General features: G+C 44.1%; 3 protein-coding genes across 4 annotated transcripts; 1 reads left to right on the forward strand and 2 right to left on the reverse strand.

The window, feature by feature from the left end:
- The first annotated feature begins 176 nt into the window (after window positions 1-176).
- Window positions 177-3,347, forward strand: ADORA3 (adenosine A3 receptor). The gene is made up of 2 exons (XM_005510475.3): window positions 177-943; window positions 1,806-3,347. The coding sequence occupies exons 1-2, from the start codon at window positions 585-587 to the stop codon at window positions 2,422-2,424; spliced, it is 978 nt and encodes a 325-aa protein (XP_005510532.2). The 5' UTR covers window positions 177-584; the 3' UTR covers window positions 2,425-3,347.
- A 139-nt stretch (window positions 3,348-3,486) lies between these two features.
- LOC135576007 (transmembrane protein C1orf162 homolog) lies at window positions 3,487-10,285 on the reverse strand. Of its 2 annotated transcripts, none has more exons than XM_065038410.1 (6): window positions 9,230-10,285; window positions 8,482-8,544; window positions 8,048-8,150; window positions 7,648-7,736; window positions 6,932-7,011; window positions 3,487-4,289 (listed from the first exon to the last, which is right to left on the reverse strand). In XM_065038410.1, the coding sequence occupies exons 2-6, from the start codon at window positions 8,510-8,512 to the stop codon at window positions 4,272-4,274; spliced, it is 321 nt and encodes a 106-aa protein (XP_064894482.1). In that variant the 5' UTR covers window positions 8,513-8,544; window positions 9,230-10,285; the 3' UTR covers window positions 3,487-4,271. The 2 variants fall into 2 exon arrangements, with proteins under 2 accessions (XP_064894482.1, XP_064894480.1); XM_065038408.1 differs by lacking the exon at window positions 3,487-4,289 and adding an exon at window positions 5,697-6,349 and having other exon boundaries at window positions 9,230-10,278.
- Window positions 10,286-10,434: 149 nt separating this feature from the next.
- ATP5PB (ATP synthase peripheral stalk-membrane subunit b) lies at window positions 10,435-14,017 on the reverse strand. Its single transcript, XM_005510416.3, has 7 exons — window positions 13,883-14,017; window positions 13,743-13,785; window positions 12,712-12,857; window positions 12,086-12,249; window positions 11,557-11,682; window positions 11,168-11,347; window positions 10,435-10,593 (listed from the first exon to the last, which is right to left on the reverse strand). The coding sequence occupies exons 1-7, from the start codon at window positions 13,908-13,910 to the stop codon at window positions 10,522-10,524; spliced, it is 759 nt and encodes a 252-aa protein (XP_005510473.1). The 5' UTR covers window positions 13,911-14,017; the 3' UTR covers window positions 10,435-10,521.
- Between the last annotated feature and the right edge of the window lie 23 nt (window positions 14,018-14,040).

Genomic DNA, 14,040 nt, shown 5'->3' on the forward strand with positions numbered 1-14,040 from the left:
AAAGAGCATTTTTCAGCCACATCAGGGCCTTACCTGAAATGGTGTACCCTGAATTAAATCTAGGGTTGGAATTTAACAAGACACCCCTGTAACACCCCCTGAACTGCCTCATTTCCTATAGTGACTGCAGAGTGATTATCTAGATTGATAAGTGTCAACTCTGCTTACAGTTCTCTGACTTGTGAAATTGTGAGTTGGAAGAGGAAGCAGCTAAAGTATTTCTGTAGAAGTTGCTGGTAACAAGGCTTGTGGAAGCTTTTGCTTTTTTTACTTTTCTCCTTCAAAACAGATTTCAAAAGTATTTTTGTGATCCTGGGCCGCTGAAGGGATGCTGTGAGCTTCAGGTGTGTCCAGAGCGGGGAACGTTTCCTAGATGTTAAGGTATTTGCAGCTCCGTGGAAAGGTAACAGCGGATTTGCTGCCCGAGTGCTGAGGATGTGAAATACTGGAAGAGGTTTGTACACTGGACAGTCACTGGAACGACTGAGCACCAGACACTGAGGACAAATCCAACAGGAGGTCATCGATGCCCATGGTCCTTTCTGCAGCTCAAGCCAGGGTGGGAGCATCTTTAGCATCTCACCATGCCAAATGAGAGCCTGGAGCTGAGCAGCCTGGATAGCCTGGATGCGATTTATATCAGTACCGAGTGCCTGATCGCTTTGTTCGCCACTTTGGGTAACATCCTGGTCATCTGGGTGGTGAAGCTGAACTTGACCTTTCAGAACACGACTCTGTACTTCATCGTTTCCCTGGCGCTGGCCGATATCGCGGTGGGGATCCTCGTCATCCCGCTGGCCGTCGTGGTGAGCCTGGGCATCCGCATCCACTTCCACGCCTGCCTCTTCATGTGCTGCCTGATGGTAGTTTTCACCACCGCGTCCATCCTCTCCCTCCTGGCCATCGCCATCGACAGGTACCTGCGAGTGAAGCTGCCGACCAGGTGAGCGCTGGACCACCACGGGTCCCCCCTGCTCCTGCCAGCTTCCCCATGGGTGTCGCCTCCTCTTTCCCTATTAATTTGGCTCTTTTCTAATAAATATTTTCTCTGAAAGCCCAGCCAGCCCAGACGAGCTTTCTTGAGCAGAACATTGCCATTGCTGATCACAATCTGTCCACAGGATGAGCCTGTGGTCAAGCAGCTGAATGCTGCAGATGTCTTGCTAACTGTGCAGGGCACCAGGGGTACTATGAATTTCTTTGGGTTTCTGAGGGCTAGTCTCTTAAATAAAATTCCTTTTAGCAGCTGCTGAAAATACAAAAGTAACAGACTTAAGGGCTAACTTCAGCACTCATTCACTTTTTATATTTGAATGGCAAAATACAAAAGGTTGAAATGCAAAGCATCACCTCAAGCGTGAAAGAAGTCATATATTTTATGGGGAAAGAACCTATAAAATTAAGGAATGGAAGAACAGTTTCATCCCACAAACAGCATAAACTAAATGTAAAGAGTAAGTTACACCCAAGCTGACAAATAAGATGGGACTGCTTATAGTAGAAAAGCAATTTCTAGGCAAGAGGAGCACTGAGATCACAACGAAACAAGAAATGAAATAGCTGGAAACATACAATTATAGAGAGGGGAAGTTAAGTACAGTTTATCTCATGGCTGCTGCAAAGTAATTGCTACAAATGAAGAGTTCAGGTTTGTCTCAAAATAAAATTTGGTTCCCCCCGAAAATAATTTAATGCTCCATTTTGTGACAATGAACCTGTAGTATCTGAACATGCAAGTTCTGGAAACCATTCTTAACTATTTCAACACCTCTGTTTAACACAACCTGGGTTTTCTTCCTCAACAGATATAAAATAATCACTACGGAGAGAAGAGTTTGGTGGGGACTGGGTTTGTGCTGGTCTGTGTCCCTGCTGGTGGGATTAATCCCCATGTTTGGATGGAACAAGACGGAACCAAGAAACTCCGATTCTCTCAGGTGTCGATTCACCTCTGTGATGAGGATGGATTACATGGTGTATTTCGGCTTCTTCATATGGACCCTTGTCCCTCTGGTCATCATGTGTGCTCTGTACATCCAAATCTTTTACATCATCCGGACAAAGCTAAGTCAAGGTACAGCCAATGTGAGAGGGGCAGGAGGTTTTTATGGACAGGAGTTCAAGACGGCCAAATCTCTGGCTCTTGTTCTCTTCCTCTTTGCAATATCCTGGTTGCCTCTCTGCATTCTAAACTGCATTTCTTATTTTTATCCCAAGTGTCAGATCCCCAACTATTTGATGTACTTGGCAATCCTGTTATCCCATGTCAATTCTGTCATGAACCCCATTGTCTATGCTTGCAAGATAAAGAAGTTTAAAAACACATACCTTTTAATTTTAAGGACCTACATCCTGTGCAAAAAACCAGATCCAGTTCTTACAGAGCAAACAAACCAAGTCACCATTAAAGAGCAATTGTGTTGACCTGCCAGTATACATCAAACCATTGATAAACCGCTTTGCTTTGTTAAGAAACTCATGGGAAAAATGTGTTTTCTGTTTTATCTACTGCTCTTACACAAACTGTTTTCTGATAAGGGCAACCTCCTTTTACTTAATCTGATGCACATTTGACATTAAGCCCAAGAGGATCATTTATGACCTTCTGCAGTATCGTACCCCAGAGAATTCTGCTTGGCGGTTGCTGTGCCAAGCCCAGATCTTCCAGGCAAAGCATCTGCACTTCATAGGACCCTCCAGTTGTTATTTATTGGCTTCAGTGTTTTGACCAGCGACCCAAAGCACGATTATCAAGGCAGATTTTTGCTCCTAGTTCCCCAGCTTGGATGCAGCTGCTAAAAACCAGTACCTGTTCATTTCTAGTTTTAACTCAAGACTAACAAGTCTTTTTGCTGTAATTCTGATTTCCCTTTTTGCCCAGTTATAGGCCCTTTGTTCACACACAGCTCCTCCAAGGACAGAACCAACCATAACCATCAAGGATGCATTTTCCTGATTTGTTACTAAAACCCCATCAATTTAGGGGATTCTTCCTGCACAGCCTATTCCCATGCTTGATTCTCCCTACAATCATAAACTGTTTTTCTAACACCTGATTTAAATGTAATTTGCTGCAAGTCCCCCCTGTAAACCCGAAGAACAGTTGCACTTTTTGTAGCAACCTGTTACAGATCTGCAGACGACTCCAAAGGTTTATGTAAATACGTGTCTATAGACATCTTTGTTTTAAATAGTTTCAAAATATAAAAGACATACTTAGAAATTTTGTCCAGTTTTGTTTGGGGTTGTGTCGTTTAGACTAAATTTGAGTCTGGTCACCTCATGCTGCAATCAGCTCTGTCACATTTTCATGAATAATAATAAATATTAAATTGATTTTATATTAATACAGCCTGCTCTTCTCCCATGACAATAAAAACAAAAGCAGCCTGCAGGAAATCTCCATGTTTTAGTCGGTGTCCTGACTAGGACATTGCAGTAAATATGACACCACAATTTGCACAGCCTGTTTTTAGGGGACACGGGTCAAGCTGTAAATAGGTCATTAAAGGCCAGACTCTTCTTTTCCTCCAGCTTTAAATAATAAAAGTGGTCTACAACAAGCAGAAAAGGGAATGCATCATTCTGTTTTTTATGTCAGAAAGTGTTAGCAGCAGCTCCTTTAGCTGAGATCAGACATCTCAATTTATTATCTGATGCAACCCTTCCCACAGGCCAAAGCTCTGCCCTGTTACTCAGTTTAACTCCAAAGGCCAGCAGAGGAAGCAATTGCATAAGTACATCAGAATTTTGCTACATTATCTCTCATCACTAGATAGACCTGATTGCTTTCAGCAGAAAAAGAGGTTCCCACCTAAAGAGCAGAAAATTCTTCCTCAGAATGATGCACAGCAAACTTTTTCTTATGTATTTTTGAAAAATTAAGAAAAGAGGGAGCAGTGCTGCACCAAACTCCTGACAAACTCTGAGAGAACAAGGCGTTAATGTATAGAGAAAGAACAGAAACAGAGAAGACTGAGAGCAGGGAAGGATGTTCTGCAACACAACTGCAAAGGAGATAGACCCTGCTCAGCCTCCTGAGAGGGCACCTGAGCATCAGCTCACCTGAAGCAGGATGCGATGAAATGAGATGTGCAGCAGGACCAGCCTCTCCCCATCAGAGACCCACAGTAGCAGCTGTTCTGCTGGGAGAGAAGGTTCATCAGCTGCCTCTGCCCACGGTGGTGCTGGCTGGAAATCCTTCCTGCCCGTCTAGGACATCCTTCCCACAGCTCCACAACATCCTTCCCACAGCTCCAGGTTCCTGGTTCTCACTTCCAGCAGCTACTCTGGAAATAGTATAGACAGAGATCAAACAGATCAAACGATGCATCGACTCAATATGAAGATGGATGAAGGCACGTACCAGCAGAGCACATGGAGACAAACATCATCCAGGGACAGCGAAGGATTTAGCAGGCTCTTGCAAGATCTGACTCGTTGCTGGCTGAGGGAAACGCAGCCCAACAGTCACATCAACACCATCACTGTAGCTCTAATAATCCATCCTTTGAACTTTGCGACCGGACGATCAGTTCCAAAATGCCAGGGAATATCACAGGCCACGCTGTCCATGCATCCTTCAAAGCACCGTTTAACCCACGAGTCGCTTCCACCCACCCTCCTGGAGCTGGACAACTTGTACTGCACTTTCCCATACACGGGCACTTTGCCTTGCAAATTCCCGCTGTCAAAGTTTGTCTTTATGGAGCTCACAAGCACAAGCACCTCTAGCGGAAACCTGCTGAGATAGTGAAAATGGGATTAGCTAGCACAGTTGTCCCAAGTGCCTTTATCTGCCTATAAAACAAAGAGCTGGCTGATGGCTGCCATTAAAAGCTGTGTGGCTGCCTTTTCTTGCACTTCTGACACAGGATCCAATAGTACCCGACACAGGAAAGCAGTATTCTTGGTGGCAGGGAGAGGTAACACTTGTGCAAGGAGACCTTCTTATTTCTCAGTTGCTGTCAGGCAGCAGACTAACATTGTTATTAATTTTAAACAAAAACTAATTGTGAACTGATGACAATCATCCCCCACGAACCTCTCAGCAGCTGCGCATTTTGAGGAGTAATGTGATATTTTCTCAAATAGCTCTTAAAGAAACTGCCACGACTGAGAGAGGGTAGAGCAAAATGAAGACCACAAATTCTGCTCCTGATGCTGTAAAACAGTCAGCAGCCTCACCCACAACACGTCTCAGGTCAGATTTCAGAACAGAACTATTGTTCTGCACCTGCTTTTCAGTGGTCCCCTGGACTCCCAGCAGCTTCTGCAGCCAGGAAGGCAGGCCAGCCCAGCAGAGGTGGAGCCACCGCTCAGCATTAACACCAGGGCTAAGCTGAGCTCAAATTCTCTGCCCAACTGTGGCTTGGTGCTGCCATCAGATGGCACACCCAGCCTCAGGAAGCCTCCAAGGTGTCAGACTTGCTGCCTTCAGCTGCACCGAGAGACTCCTCTAGAGGGGTGTTCACAACAGTGAGCATGGAAACACGTGGGTTTTCAGAAAAGAGAAATACCTGGCAGAATCTGACGCTTTTGGAGACCAGAAACGAGGAGGCAGGAAACTTGGCTCCTATTCAGTCTCGCAGGAGACGCGTTGTACGGCAGATGGACATCACTGTCCTTCCTCGGGCAGCCAACCTCCCACCCCTGGGTACGGGAATAGGCAGAGAAGCTTCTCCGTGGCTACTACGTTGTATCTTACTCCCCACTTTATGAAGAGGGGATGATTTTTTCACTTTTTACAACATATTTAGAACACTGTGAGTAATAAGACATGAGTGAACACTTCCAGAACTGTCACACTGTGATCGTGCTTTTTTTATGTGACCCAATCAGGAAGCATACATTTGCATACAGAGTTTTCATTATCATGACTTCAATACGCAGAAAATAACTAATCAGAGCACTTGAAAATCAAAAAAAAAGGAAACATAAGGGCATGGACATGAATAGACACAGAGTAATATTTCCATTTTTCAATTTTCTTCGGTAGTTCAAAGCAATAGCAAATGCACAAATGGAAACTTTACACATTTGCAGCAAGAACTCACTGAGATTTCTCCAGATGAAGAAATAAGGTATAAAAAGAAATTTGTCCACAACTGTTGGCAAGCAGTTGGAATAGGAGACATTACTTTCCCCTTGTAACTGTGAAATGAGCTGATGTTACATACGCAGCACTGGCGTTTCCCAAAGCACTACAGGCTGATAGTTGACATAATATTCTGGTAGCATTTAATGTGCAGAAAGCACAAGCATTTTCATCTCCCTAGAAGCTTCATCGTCACACAGCCACCGGCGTCCGACTCCGCTGGAAGACCAAAGTGGTGTAGGTGACCTCATTCTGGGGATGTGAAAGAAGCCGCAAACATTAGAGAGTTTGCAAACGCTGCATTTCAGCACAGATTTCCTGGTTTTAATTTGTGCTCAATGCTACACACCATAAGCCGTCACAGTCTGTCCCTGCACGTGGGAAATCAGTAAATGCTGTGCTGGAGCAGAGCAGTTGTTAGTCTAGCTCAGGAGCCTGGGTCAAGTCGGCATTGGGGGCTTTCAAAGAACCAATATCAGTAAGGAGAACTGCAGAAATGTTTGTCCTTCCAAAAGATTTTCCCCTAACCTGCCTAATTAGTGGTTTAATTTAGCTCCAGAACCCTTGAAATATATGGGGAGGGTGGCATTTGAGCCCTGGGATAACAGAGGAGGAATATTTGTCCTTCTACTGTCCAGGTAACTCCCTGCAACTACAAACACAGGTTGAACCTTCGGTGCACAAAATAAAGTTCTTTTGCTTAGAACTGTCAGCTAATGCTTGAGTCTTAGAAGAGCAAACCTCTCTTCTCCCCTGCTTCCAAATTAATATTTACCATTCTATTGACCTGAAGACACTGTATAAAGTGTTAGAAATAATAGTTGTGACCTTTACCTGCCTGTTCTTCTCAGATTCCTCAGTCACTGTCTGGGTGGGAAGTTCCTCTTGTAAGGTTTGGTGGGGTCTCCTGCACTCTGGGAAGGAGAGGGATACCAGTTTCAGCTGTCTGCTCCGCGTTTGGAGCCAGCCAAGCACCAGAGGTGCAAGAGCGGGGTGACAAAGTGGCATCAGAGTGTGCACAGCTTAGACATCGGTTGTAAAACCTGTCTCAGGCCTCCACTGCCAAGTGAGCAGCCCATAGAAAGTCCTGAGCTGGAAGGGATCCACAAGGATCATCAAGCCCAAGTCCATGCCCTGCTGTGGAAGCAGCTAGGATGAAAGCAACTGATTAATTTAGTGAGAACTGTGTGGCCAGTGTTAGGATGGACAAAAAAATAAACCAACCAAAACAAACACAACCAACAAACCCCAAAATTTATCAGTGCTAAAGTTAATTCTTCCACGAAAACAGCCCCTGGGATGACTCATGAGCAGTTACTGCCAGGTATGACAGGCAATATGTTAAGTATTCAAGGGAGATATAATTCAAACCTCTTTCAAAGTAACTTCTGCAGAAGTCAGTTTGAAACCTCAGTGCTGTCAGATGCAGCCCAAAGAGCACAGAAACTGAGCAGCATCCACGCTAAGGCGTGCAGGGCGGTGTGAAACGCTTCTCTGCGGCCAGGTCTGGATCACGGTGCTGCCGTGACTCCCTCTACTGTGCCACTTACTTTTTCTGCAGAGGTGGATGATGGTGAAAGCCAGAACAGCCGACAGGATGCCAGAAATAAAGGCGAGTGACATGTAGAGGATTTCATGGCTGTCGATACACAGAAAGTAGCATCAGAATACCCAGTTTAACAGAGGTGTTGAAGAATCAGTAGTGCTCAAATTCACCAAACTGTATGAAATGAAACACATAATTTATTCCAAGCCTCATGAGATTAAAAGGTCTATGTCTGCATTAAGCATCACTATGAATTAAATATCTAGTGCACAGATGAGGAAATTCTAGCAACCCTCCAAAATCCCAAGGCACAAGACGTGTTACATGTAACTCCTTGGCTAGAGGCATCTGCAGTTTCAGGAAACTCTGTGTTTGAAGTTAAGAAATAAAGGAGGAACATTTACTTATAAATCCAGCATTTGACTTCCGGAGGTTTCATGTCAGCCACAGTGGTAGATACCATGGTATGTACAGTGGTCTGTACAGTGACAGTAGTGGAAATGGGTTCTGGTTTAAATGGAAGTGAATAGGAAAAAAATAAATCAAAAACTAGTTTAAAACTGTATTAATTTCCCCAGTTATATTAGAAGCAACAAGAACTACAAAGAGGCACATGTTCAAGTATGACTGTAAATACAACATTTCTCTATCAAAAGGCTGAAAGGGGAAACACCACACAGGTTATTCCCGTCCCACAGCACCCTCGGCAGTCACACAGCTCTCCCCCACGCACATATTAATAATAACATTATTAATAATACACCTCCCGCTGAGCAATCAGGACAACATCAGCTTCACCAAGAATGTGACATCCTGGAAAATTCCTTCAAGAAAATACCTGCAGCTCTTTTCGAAGCATAACTTCCCATCCTCTCCAAATACTAATGAACAGCAAGAGAAGCTAGAAGAAGAAAAAGGTTATATTTATATAGATATCTGTACACACACGCGCTAAAGGAAGACAAACCTACCGTCCCTTTCTAACTCACAGAATTTATTCAGTTTTTATCAGTTCCAGAAATCTTTATGGACTGGCACAAAACCACAGCAGCAAACTGGGCAGTTACTCAGCACAAATCTCACCTCCCAACGCCAGGTTCCTCTGCACACATGGGCACGTTCACTACACTTTGACAGACACGTTGCCTTCTTTCAAAAGGATGGAGTATATTTCATATCTATAAAAGCACCCACGGTTTTATTTTTGCAGCAGCTAGAACTGAACTTTAAGAACATTTTCACCCCTCAAAGTTTTTCTTTCTCAATTCACACTTCCTTCCACTATACGATAACTTCTCAAATTTGAGGGTAGAATCTTAAAAGACAGAGAAATATCACTCTGCTACAAAATTCCTACCCCTGATATTTCTCACTACACCGTTTGTGAACTGCACAGTTTGAATGACATGAAAGCGTTGCTGGCAACATAAACGTCCTGTTCTCTGCTGCTGTGTGTCCTGTGCGCCCACATTGCAGAAGTCACTCAATGTTGACCTCCCAGTTTCCCACACCAAGTCAAAAAGTGCATTATTTGCAATAACAGCAGTAAAATAAGTTATAAAATAAGCGATACGGCTCCGTCTTACCTCGCACCATAGAGCTGCCACCCGCCTGCTGGTAGAGAACTCGAGTACCAGTAGTTTAAACACCTGTTTGTGAAAAGTCTGTCCAACCAGTTAAAGCTGAAGTGTCTTTCATGTGTTTGGTTACACAAATGTGGAAGTTGGGCAACTTCACTTTTATTAAAAAAAAAAAAAAAAACAGGAAACTATGAAAGACACCTGCATTCTCAGACTGTTGATTTTTTTTAAAGGTCAGCTGCAGTTACATTAACGTTCTTCCCTCTAAAGAATATTTTATTTGATTAACTGTTGTATTGAAAACTGTAGAAAACTGTGCTATTTAACTAACTTAATTGAAAAATAAGTATTTCTCTACTATAGTACCAATCCATATAAATGCGACATGTAAGCACACCCCAGTCTGCTTACTTATTTACTAAATAAATTGCTAAAACTAAACTAAAATAAATCGCTAAACTAAATAAAAGGATGAGATGACACACAAGGAGGTGCTCTGCTCAGCTGGGACATTTTGAGATACAACAAAATCCTTCAGGGAAAAAGTTTGATATGAGAATGAATAGGTTTATACTGTGTATTATCATAACACATACAAAACTATTTTCCTTGTTATGCAAAAAAGAAAACAAAGCAGCAAGCAATGCTTTTTATCCCCCTATGGAAATCCAGAAAAAACACCCTCTAGAATTAACTTATCCATTTCACCCTCTTAAATTTCATACTGGCGAGTTCAGTTGAAGTCAAGTTCTTCAGTAGCTCTTGGTAACATTTCCTGCCAGCTACACCCTCTTTTCCACAGAGCAGCAAAATGCTTCTCTCACTATTTGAAGCTTTGTTATAGAAGTCTTTTTTTTTTATCCCATTCATTTTTAAAACATGGATATTCCTTCCACATACCTCCAAGTACTGGATCAGCTCTCATTGTGATTTCACATGTTCCCAACTACAGTAGGTATCTGTAGGTCATTATCACACAGAATTCTAAACAAAAACCTGATCATTGTATTGGCACCAGAAAGTTTCCCTGTGAAGTTCTGTATCTAATCTCTGGACTCGTCCATGACCAAACAAGGAACCAAACTGAATCGCACATACATAGTTGCAAATAATCCCCCACTATAAATCAACTGTAGCCGTTTATGTGACCATTCCAGCCACTTCGAACACAAAAAGGAAATTACTGTTGCTAGTGAAAGACAGCAGAGCAGTCAGTTTGTTTGTTTGTTTAATGACACTTTAGAATCATACACTTTCCAACAGCAGGTAAAGAGACACATTGGTAGAATGAGACACGGTCACACCGCTGCCTGCGCCCTCTTTGACAACGCCTTCAGGTCCAAAATGCACTTTGCAATACTGTCCTTCTGCTGCAAAAGAAAGGAAGACGACTTTCAGATGGAAGACTCATGAAAGGCATTTAAACAAGTAATATACACATTCTAATGCATTTCAGATACTCTTTTTTTAGACCCACAAAATGAGTTACGGATATAATTATGGCTCATGAAGTCAGAGATTCAAATCCAAAGAATGACCTGCATTAAAGCACCTGCATGCAGTGCGAGCAACATGATTTCCTTTTCGTTCTTAGCTTCATTCCTTCAAAGAAAGGCCATCTAGAGCCCAGCTGCAGGTCTGAAGCTGCCATGGTCTCACACAGAGTATTTTACAAGTGAATTCCCTGACCTGTTATTACAAGCTCAGCTCTGTGCTGCAAGAACAAACACTTCACACAATTCTGTCTCAAATCACCAGCAACCCAAACACCTGGTACCCAGTAACGGGGCTCGTTAGCTTTTACTCAGAAGTAGGAACACATTGCAGCTTCGTTTGGAAGTCACCCAAAGATGATCCAGCATCTTCTAGTTTAAACCAGAATCACCGGACAGCACCTGTTTGGACAGACTAAATTGTAAAGCAGATTAAAAAAACCCCAAGTACCTGTTGAGGTGTGATGCTCTGAACGACATTTTTCTCCACCCACTGAATCATGTGGTCTTGTTCTTTCTGACGCTTTAAATTCTGCATGGCCACCTGATAGTCCAGCCTTTTCTTCACTTCATTGTACACCGTCAGCAATCTCTCCCGATAATTTGTTTCCAGCAACATAGCAATATTGTTCTAGACACGGAAGATGAAATCCAAAGGTTAGCGTTTGGCAAGAATACAAAACAGCAGCAAAAGAGTAAATTCACTGGATGAAGCGGTGGGACTGGCCCTGTCTGCAACACACAGCAGGTAAATGGTTTGTTACTAGTTCACAATCTAAGAGGCACCCAGAATGCGTAGTGGGGACTGCAGAAGCAAGCAGTAGAGCCAGAGCTGCGTACCCGCTTAGCGTCAAAGAGATACTTGCGGCCTTCAACCCTCCACTGCTCCTTCTTCTCCTCCTCGATGGCAGTCTCAAGACCTTTAATAGCCTCATTTTTCACAGCTAAAGCTTGAGCCATTTTCTCCTGAAAGAAGAAACAAAAAATGTGATTCAGCACAAAAGTAAAACGCAAGCAGAACAAGCGACCTGTAAAGAACTTGTGAAATTCTGCATCAAGATTTAAGAAATGTCTGCATAATGTGGATGGCGCCATGACTGAGGTTAAATGATGGCAAAGCAGAAGAATTATTGTTCAGAATCAATTGTACTTTAAAAAAACCCGAATACATTCATGCTGGATGTTTTACTCTTGAAGATTTATGTAACAATACCAACATAAGACCTAAACATAGGTTATTCAAGCAACATTCCAAGATGGTACACTCAGATTTTTATGAGACAGAACTCTATTAAATATTTAAGCAGATCACTTAAAACAGTTATTAACTAGTACAAAGTTACATTATGTTTGTTGGGTTTTATTTTACCTCGTTAAGTTTGTCAGCAAAAGCTGCTACGTCAGCCCCGTACTTTTTTACACCATAAATGATGACTGTTAATATGCAAGCAGCTGCAACCGTCTCATGGTTAATTACATAGATTTCCTTAGAGAGAAGATAAAGCAGGAGTCCAGTTCCCAACATGTAAGGCCCTGAAGAAAAAACAAAGCAGCATTATTTGTACAAAGCATCAAGAGGCTCAAGTCAAACATCTAAAAGGTTTAAGGCTCACAAGATCAGAGCGCATTCTCTTCCACCACAAGAAAAAGTAGAAATCAAATGCTACCAAGGGGAAGGGACCATGAGAGTGCTCAGCAAAAGGGGAATAAACTGGCACCTTGCATTCAACCTGCTCATTTGGAAACGAGCAAAAAGCTCTGATTAAAGGTTTTGAGGGTCGGCAGGCACACATATCTTCATGTAAGATCAAGATCACGATGTTCGTCTGGCATTTTTTTTTAACCACATGTACCCAGCTTTAGATCCAGGAAGTGCTGCACTGGCATCTCCTTCTGCATTTACAAAAATAATTTTCCCTAATATTTTACAGAAGTAAATCAGCATAACTAAACAAACTTTTTTTTTTTTTTTTTTTAACAGAAGTATATATTAACCTGTAACTCCTGTTTTAGGATAGAGAAACTGGAAAAACTCCTCAGGGATCAAACCATGCCGAACTTCTCCTCCCTTCTCAGGCAGAGGTGGCAAAGGAGCTGAACGCTGCTGAGTCGTGTGCAGCGGTCGTGTGACATGCAATACACTAGAAATAACAAGAAAGCTTCAATTAATCTTCTATTAAAAAAAATAACCCTTAGAGAGACTGGAACACACTTTGAAATAGACATACCCATCGACACGCCTACCGGGGGAAGTGGGTGGGACTCAGGTACCTCCAGAGGTTACTTCCGACTATAACTGTTTTCTAAGCCCACGGTATCACAGAATCCCAGAATGTCAGGGGTTGGAAGGGCCCTGGAAAGCTCATCCAGTGCAATCCCCCCATGGAGCAGGAACACCCAGATGAGGTTACACAGGAAGGTGTCCAGGCGGGTTGGAATGTCTGCACAGAAGGAGACTCCACAACCCCCTGGGCAGCCTGGGCCAGGCTCTGCCACCCTCACCAGGAACAAGTTTCTTCTCATATTCAAGTGGAACCTCCTGTGTTCCAGTTTGCACCCATTGCCCCTTGTCCTGTCACTGGTTGTCACCGAGAAGAGCCTGGCTCCATCCTCCTGACACTCCCCCTTTAGATATCTGTAAACACGAATGAGTCCCCCCTCAGTCTCCTCTTGTCCAGCTCCAGAGCCCCAGCTCCCTCAGCCTTTCCTCACACGGGAGATGCTCCACTCCCTCCAGCATCTTGGTGGCTGCGCTGGACTCTCTCCAGCAGTTCCCTGTCCTGCTGGAACTGAGGGGCCACAACTGGACACAATATTCCAGGTGTGGTCTCCCCAGGGCAGAGCAGAGGGGCAGGAGAACCTCTCTGACCTACTGACCACCCCCTTCTAACCCACCACAGGGACCATTGGCCTTCCTGGCCACAAGGGCACTGTGCTGTCCCCCAGAAGGGTAAAAACAAAGCCGCGGAATTAACGTTATTCACACACAAGGGAGGATGTGTCCCTGAGGCCCCGCCGGTACTCACCCCACGGTAGCGGGAGGCGCCAAGCTCCTCAGCGCGGCCGGGGCTGCGGGGAGAGGAGCAGAGAGCGCATCAGTGCAGAACTCGGCCAGGACACCCCCCACCCACCACCCTCCACGGAGACAACGCTCCCCCCATCTCACCAGCGCGGAGAACGAGGCGGGATAACATATCGAACGGGACAGAGCCGGTAACGGCGCGACCGACCGGCTGCCCTTCGCCCCGGTGACCGCCGGGCTTCCCCCGCACCAAGATGGCGGCAGAGAAACTCTCGCGAGAGGGGCGGGGCGGGAACTCTCGC

The sequence above is a fragment of the Columba livia genome, chromosome 22 (genome assembly GCF_036013475.1).
Source record: "Columba livia isolate bColLiv1 breed racing homer chromosome 22, bColLiv1.pat.W.v2, whole genome shotgun sequence".
In the NCBI taxonomy this organism is placed as follows: domain Eukaryota; kingdom Metazoa; phylum Chordata; class Aves; order Columbiformes; family Columbidae; genus Columba; species Columba livia.

Coding starts and splice junctions, on each gene's coding strand:
- ADORA3 (XM_005510475.3), top strand. CDS start 585: ATGCCAAATGAGAGCCTGGAGCTGAGCAGCCTGGATAGCCTGGATGCG. Junction 944..1,805: donor CGAGTGAAGCTGCCGACCAG/GTGAGCGCTGGA, acceptor CTTCCTCAACAG/ATATAAAATAATCACTACGG.
- LOC135576007 (XM_065038408.1), bottom strand. CDS start 8,512: ATGGGAAGTTATGCTTCGAAAAGAGCTGCAG. Junction 7,737..8,047: donor GTCAAATGCTGGATTTATAA/GTAAATGTTCCT, acceptor GTGTATCGACAG/CCATGAAATCCTCTACATGT. Junction 7,012..7,647: donor CATCCACCTCTGCAGAAAAA/GTAAGTGGCACA, acceptor TCTCCTTCCCAG/AGTGCAGGAGACCCCACCAA.
- ATP5PB (XM_005510416.3), bottom strand. CDS start 13,910: ATGTTATCCCGCCTCGTTCTCCGCGCTG. Junction 11,683..12,085: donor TTGCTGACAAACTTAACGAG/GTAAAATAAAAC, acceptor TTCTTCTTTCAG/GAGAAAATGGCTCAAGCTTT. Junction 11,348..11,556: donor ATCTCTTTGACGCTAAGCGG/GTACGCAGCTCT, acceptor TTCCGTGTCTAG/AACAATATTGCTATGTTGCT.